Source organism: Hypanus sabinus, unplaced genomic scaffold, assembly GCF_030144855.1.
Source record: "Hypanus sabinus isolate sHypSab1 unplaced genomic scaffold, sHypSab1.hap1 scaffold_553, whole genome shotgun sequence".
Lineage (NCBI taxonomy): Eukaryota > Metazoa > Chordata > Chondrichthyes > Myliobatiformes > Dasyatidae > Hypanus > Hypanus sabinus.
The window spans coordinates 72,766-80,000 of NW_026781414.1; the positions used below are offsets into that span (position 1 = coordinate 72,766).

Here is a 7,235-nt window from a genome sequence, read left to right on the forward strand (position 1 = left end):
CTCAGTTCAAGATCTTGCATCCTCTGATGTAGCTTTTGGTCAGTTCTGAGTGGGGAGAGGGAAAGAGAGGGGAGTGTTTATACTGACTGTCTTTCAAAAACATTAATTGTTTGAACTTGCTGCAATCTTTCTACCCATACCCTGTACTTTCTCAACTAAATTATTGACATAGATGACAAGTAGCAATGGGTGTAACCCCAGGGAACGTCACTAAGCATGGGACTCGAGTCTAAGAAACAGTCTCTCACCATCACCCTCTGATTCCTACCACCCAGCCATTCCCAGACCCTGGGGCTCTGTAACAAACTCAATGTTAACAGGAAGATTAGTCAGTGATTAAGATGATGAGAGAATTGTGGCCTCCTGAAAGGACATGCGAGCTGAGCTGTCTGATTCATTGGACCAGATCCACCCTCGTTGACAACGTAATTTACCCCTTGCCCATCCACCCACGTCATATCACCCACTGTACCCCAACCAGTGGCCCCACACCCTTCTGACCATTCATCCCACACCGACACATAGACAGGCCCCCTTCACCCACGTCCACCCTCCCAGCTTGGGGAACCACAACAAACTGATCCCGCGATCCCGACACAGTGCAAAACTAACACCAGGGATGCAAGACTGGAGAGCCCCGGAGCCTCCAGCTGTCCGGCTCGGTCTCGGCCCTTTGCCACTTGCAACCGGCCCTGGATTTACACAAACCCGAGATTAACCCCTTCCTCACCGCCACCTGAACAGGAGAAACACCCGCATCAGCTGGGGTTGAGCTGCAGTTGGTTCCCGTATGTGTTAAAGCTCCCCGCTGTTGGATATGGAGACCAGAATCGTACGCGGTAAAACCATATAACAATTACAGCATGGAAACAGGCTGTCTCGGCCCTTCTAGCCTGTGCCGAACGCTTACTCTCACCTCATTCCACTGACCTGCACTCACCCCATAACCCTCCATTCCTTTCCTGTACATATACCTATACAATTTTTTTTAAATGACAAAATCGAACCTGTCTCTACCACTTCCACTGGAAGCTTGTTCCACACAGTTACCACTGTCTGAGTAAAGAAGTTACCCCTCGTGTTGCCCCCTAAACTTTTGCCCCTTAACTCTCAACTCATATCCTCTCATTTGAATCTCCCCTACTCTCAATGGAAAAAACCTGTCCACCTCAACTCTGTCTATCCCCTCATAATTTTAAATACCTCTATCAAGTCCCCCCTCAACCTCCTATGCTCCAAATAATGAAGACCTAACTTGTTCAACCTTTCTCTGTAACTTGGGTGCTGAAACCCAGGCAACATTCTGGTAATTCTCTTCTGTACTCTATTGACACCTTTCCTATTATTTGGTGACCAGAACTGTATACAAAACTCCAAAATCTAGCCTCGCTAATGCCTCCTACAATTTTAACATCACATCCCAACTCCAATTCTCAATGCTCTGATTTATAAAGGCCAGCATACCAAAAGCTTTCTTCACCACATGAGATTCCACCTTCAGGGAAATATGCACCATTATTCCTAGATTTCCTCACACTGTCTACAAGCTTTCTCTATTTGTGAACTAACCTCTTCTCTCCTAGTCTCTTCAATTTGATTCCCACCCCCCAACCATTCTAGTTTAAAGTCTCCCCAGTAGCCTTCACAGATCTCCTGCCAGGATATTGTTCCCCCTAGGTTTCAAGTGTAACCCGTCATTTTTGTACAGATTATTCCTGCTCCAAAAGAGGTCCCAAATGATCAAGAAACTTGAATCCCTGCCCCCTGCTCCAATCTTTCAGCCACACATTTATCCTCCACCTCATTCCATTCCTACTGTCACTGCCGCGTGGCACAGTCAGTAATCCCGAGATTACTCCAGCCCTCCCTTCTTGCTCCCTCTCTCCCTCACTCTCAATTCCCCCTAACCCCTTCCTTGTCATCACAAGGATGTTGCCCGGTCTGGAGGACTTGTGTTATAAGGAGAGATTGAACAGGCCAGGACTTTATTCCTTGGAATGTGGATGAGGGGAGATTTGATGGAGGTATACTACAATTATGAGGGTTAGAGTAGGGTAAAAGCAAGCTGGCTTTCTCCACTGAGATGGGGTGTGACTATAACCAAAGGCCATGGGTTAAGGGTGAAAGGTGAAATGTTCAGGGGAACATGAGGGGAAACTTCTGCCAGGTGAGTTTCCAAAGAGATCACCAGCTCGTAACCCAGCACGGATGGAAAGCATGCAGGGGAACCGGCTAGATTCGAACTCGGGACCTTTCGTCCTGAAGTCTGGCACTGATGCCACTACGCCACCAGCCAGGTCAGGAGATATTGACATGGCATTGAAACTGTAGCACTGTATATTAACATTACATAAAGGAAAACCCTAGCTACACGCCAACAAATGCTATTTAAGTGAGAGGGTTTCTGTTACTGTGGGGCCAGACACCCTTTCAGCTCAGTGGGAAGAGGGACTAATTCAAATGGACAGAGTCAAACACAGCCAAGTCACAGATTGGAGATGGCATAAGTGCCCCATTCTTATAGAGCATCAGAGGGTTTGAGGGTCGTCCCAGATACCAGCACTGTGCCCAGTTAGAAGGTGATTTCATTCTCCAATGTGTTGAACTTCACTGTAACAGTGTGATGTCGGATCGCACCTTGGCAACTCAAGTGATCTCATCTCAAATGTTGTCCTTCACCCACTGATGGATTTTTAACTCTTTTCACAGGTTAAAATCGACAAGGAATTTGTCTATGGGAATTCAAACACAACACGCCAGTTGTGCTGTCTCTGTCTAGATATTTAAGGAGCAAGTGATTCAATCCGCCATCCTTCCTGCTCAGACTGTGGGGAGGGATTCACTCGGTCATCTGACCAACTGGCACGTCCGTCATTTTACACAGGGGAGAGACCGTTCACCTGCTCAGACTGTGGGAATGGATTCACTCAGTCACCTCAACTGAAACTACATACTATGCAAGGCCATTCATCTATTCTGTGTGCGGGAAGGGGTTCAGTCGGTCTTCCCACCTGTGGACACAGCAGGCAGTTCACACTGGGCAGAGGCTGGTCATCTGCTGAATTTGTGGGGAAGGATTCACTCAGTCATCTGGCCTAATGGCTCACCAGGGAGTTCACACCGGGCAGCGGCTGTTCGCCTGCTCAGACTGTGGGAAGGGATTCACTTGCTCATCCACACTAAAGGCACACCAGCGAGTACACACAGGGGTGTGGCCATTCACCTGCTCTGAATGTGGGAAGGGATTCAGTAAGTCATCTGATCTACAAAAACACCAGCGAGTTCACACTGGGGAGAGGCCGTTCATCTGCTCGGACTGTGGGAAGGGATTCAGTCATTCATCCACCCTACACAGTCACCAACGAGTTCACACTGGGGAGAGGCCATTCACCTGCTCAGAATGTGGGAAAGGATTCAGTCATTCATCCACCTTACAGAGACATCAGCGAGTTCACACTGGGGAGAAGCCATTCACCTGCTCAGAATGTGGGAGGGGATTCACTCAGTCATCTGATCTACATAACCACAAGCGAGTTCACACTGGGGAGCGGCCATTCACCTGCTCAGTCTGTGGGAAGGGATTCACACACTCGTCCAAACTATTGGCACACCAGTCAGTTCACACTGGGGAGCGGCCGTTCACCTGCTCAGACTGTGGGAAAGGATTCACGCTGTCATCTAATCTACTGAGACACCAGCGAGTTCACACTGGGTAGAGGCCGATCACCTGCTCAGTCTTTGGCAAGAGATTCTCTCGGCCATCTCCACCAAATGTGCATGATTGTCAAGTCAAACTTGAGTTTCAGGAAGGTATCAAGGAAGAGCAAGAATTCACTCGCAGAGAGGACGGAACCTTCTGCCTGAGGGCGGTTTCTGCCCAGAACATTTGGGCGGACCCCGCAGCGTCACAGTGGCAGTCCGAGAGCAGCGTCACATCCCGCGGTAAGATGCCGAACTTTAAATAATTGTTGAGACTGTTTCAGGGAGAGGAGCACTGCTGTCACTGCGTTTGGGTGAACTCCGCCATCGGGATCATCGCACACAGGCACTTCTTGAAAACGGCGCAAGGCTTAAGAAGAGCTCGCGGACCTTCAAAAGGGTTCACCCAGTTTGGAATCATAACGATCCAGTAGAGAAACGGAGGTGCCGGTCCGAAATCGTCTCCGAAGTTCGACAGGCAGCCAGTTTTTCACCTGATCCTAATGCTAATGCTACTGCCACTGCCTTATGACTTATGACTAACCTTGACTAGACTAATGACTGACTTACCGCTGGTTATTTATGACTACTGACTAATAATTATTAACTGCCACGCTTGCGAAAATAAAAATAAAAAAGGAAAAAGAAGGAAAGCTGTTTGGTCATTGAGTGGAATCCAGTTAAAACCTTCGGGTAGGCGTATTCAGTCCCTTTCAGGTGGGGAAGCTGCACATGGGAGCAAGAACTCCGACTTGACAGTGAAAAAGTGGTTGACAGTGAAAATACTGCTTGACAACACTGTTTGACCAGGAAACAGAAATCTGGGAGCTTTGAGCAGGAACAGCAAGAGCAATAACCTGGAGTCCTGAAAAAGGAAGGAAATCAAGTTCAGATAAAACAACATCAAAGCATCACTAAAAAGTTGTACTCTCACCTGTGAAGCGGTACAACATCCTTGAAAGTAATTTTGATTCGGATTTCCAGTATCATTCTTTAATTTTTCATACATCGATAAAACTTCCAGGTAGAGCTTAGTTAGTTGGAGACAGAAAAAAATAAACACATAGCTTTTTTCCCGTGGCTCTGGAAGTTGATTAATTTTCAGCGTACATTGATGATCAATATAAATATATGTTCCTGCAGTGAGATTTGCTTTACTCAGCACGCGACCGGACGGAAGTTGTGACCACAGAGAAACAGAGAACAGAGGGAAACAGAGGGAAAGAAACAGACTGTGACGGGGCCTCGGGATGTGAACAAGGATAAAGCCGGAGATATGCGTGGACAACGAGGGAGCAGGTCGAAGATGGAGATGGAGTTGAAAAAGAAGGAAAATAATGCACACAGGCTATATTTCAGCCCGATCACGTCTCCCTCACGGTGAAACTCACTAGTCTGCAATGAGATTAAATTCTGTTCAGATCGAGACCGGACGTGCGGACAGAGAGAAACAGGGAACAGAGGAAACAGATTTTCACGGGACCCAGAATGTGAATGGAGATAAAGAGGCAGATAGGAAAGTACAAAGCGGAGCAGTTCGGAGATGGAAAAAGAGTTGGAAAAGTAAAGAAAGACACACACACACACACACACACACACACACACACACACACACACACAACACACACACACACACACACACACACACACACAGACACACACACTCCGCTATGTATCAGTCTGATCACGTTCCCCTCACCGGCGTGGGGGAAGGAGTGAGCGAGGACAACGTGAGAGGTATTGGGAGTAAAACACCGTGAGCGTCACTGAAAAGGCTGAATCAGAAACAACGGAGAGAATGGAGAAAAGGGAGAGGATTCTTCCGAACTGGATCAACCCAGAGTAAAACGCTGTCAGATGTAACGGAGATTATTAAAATAAAACCGGCGGGGCCTGACTATAAACCCTCCATCCGGGTGAATTACAGCTGAGGTGATCGCTACATATTACACATTTGATGAAGGACACATTTCACCCGTACGGGCTAAACAGCGAGTGAAATATATTATCACAAAACGCATGCGTATTTCAGAGCGCTCAGTTGTTACCCGTGGTTCTGCATATCGGCAAGTGGATAGATTATGGAGGAAACATGGTGTTTGGCTGAAATCTCCGGCAGAAACCAACAAGTCGCTCTATGATTTAAGGAATTTGGTTAACAGTTTCAGCGGGTATTTCACCGCGTTCTTCAGCTCCTCTCTGAACTTGCTCTGTGTCACGGCGTAAATACATGTGTTGGTGCAGGAGCTGAGGATCTGCAGCATCGTCGCCGTGGATGCTGCGATATAAATCGGGTCAGTGCCCGAGTAACGAGGGATGTTTGCAATCAGTACGTAGATATCAAAAACCACCAGTGTTAACCACAGAAATATAAAACTACCGGTTATAGTGAATAGTAAACCGACCGATTTCCTTCGGTTCTCCGTCTCCGGGTCCTTGTCATTCTTTCCGTTACTGCGGCCCCGGAGCCCCATCCGGACTTTATTTGCGGACAAAATCCGCCTGACTGTCAGAGCATTGAACAATAAAATCAGAACAAACGGGAGACAAGGCATGAAAACGCGATGTATCATGCGAAGTGCGGCCCACGAGGGAGACGTATAGAAACTGTCTTTGGTCACACAGCCATCGAAAACTCCATCAATTATCACCAAAGGCTCCAATGTAAAGTAGAAAGTGATACTTTCTAAACAGCCCAGAACACTCACTGTCCCGATAAGCACAACCCCCGTTCTTTCGGTGCAATATTTTGTTTTCAGCTTTTCACAACAAATGGCCACAAATCTGTCACAGGTGAACGCGACTGTCAGCCAGACAGAGACCCCGGTGCTTCCTAAGAGCAGGCAACGAACAACCCTGCAAACGGGGCTACAATAGAGGAAGGAAGACCAGAAGTATATGAGAACAGTCCACTTCAGCAGAGATAACGACCAGGAGATCGGCCGCTGCCATTCCCAGCAGGTACCGAGTAATGCATTTGGAGAGACCGCACTTTCCTCGGGACAGGATAACAATCGCCAGCAGGTTAACTGCAAGCGAGAGGGGGGAAAAACAGAGAAATAACTTACCTGTCAGGGCAGTAGAGCAAAATTATTATTATTAGACTTCATCTTGTGTTTTTCTTTTCTGCTACAAATGGTGGAAACTGGACCCAGAACAAATGAACCCGCTGACGGTGTGCAATATCGGCGTGACAGAGAACTCTCCGCGAGTTTTGTAAATGGGTTCAGTCTGGGTGAATTCCCAAACCGATCAGATGACAGCTGGTTAAACGCTTCCTGGCCGCAGTAAGGAAAGGGGATGATACACCAACATCACTGGTCTGAGCCGCACAGGAATGAAATGAAATCCACATCGGCGGTTCCCTCTGCTCATATTTCTAACATAAATGCGCCATTCGCGTTGTTCCATCACCCAGTCAGGCAATTCACAGTCGATTCATACGGACAAAACTCCAGGTCGGCTGGCTCCCACGGATGGAGTGTAGCCCGGTGTCCTCCAGTGCAGACATTTCGATTCACAATTATTCCATGATA

General features: G+C 47.6%; 1 protein-coding gene across 1 annotated transcript in view; it reads left to right on the forward strand.

Annotated features, from left to right (window-relative positions):
- The first annotated feature begins 2,547 nt into the window (after positions 1-2,547).
- LOC132389386 (gastrula zinc finger protein XlCGF26.1-like) overlaps positions 2,548-7,235 on the forward strand; it is a 56,987-nt gene continuing 52,299 nt past the window's right edge. Inside the window, exon 1 of the mRNA XM_059961913.1 lies at positions 2,548-3,712. Coding sequence (XP_059817896.1) covers positions 3,099-3,712 — 614 coding nt within the window. The 5' untranslated portion in view covers positions 2,548-3,098. The remainder of the gene's footprint in view (positions 3,713-7,235) is intronic.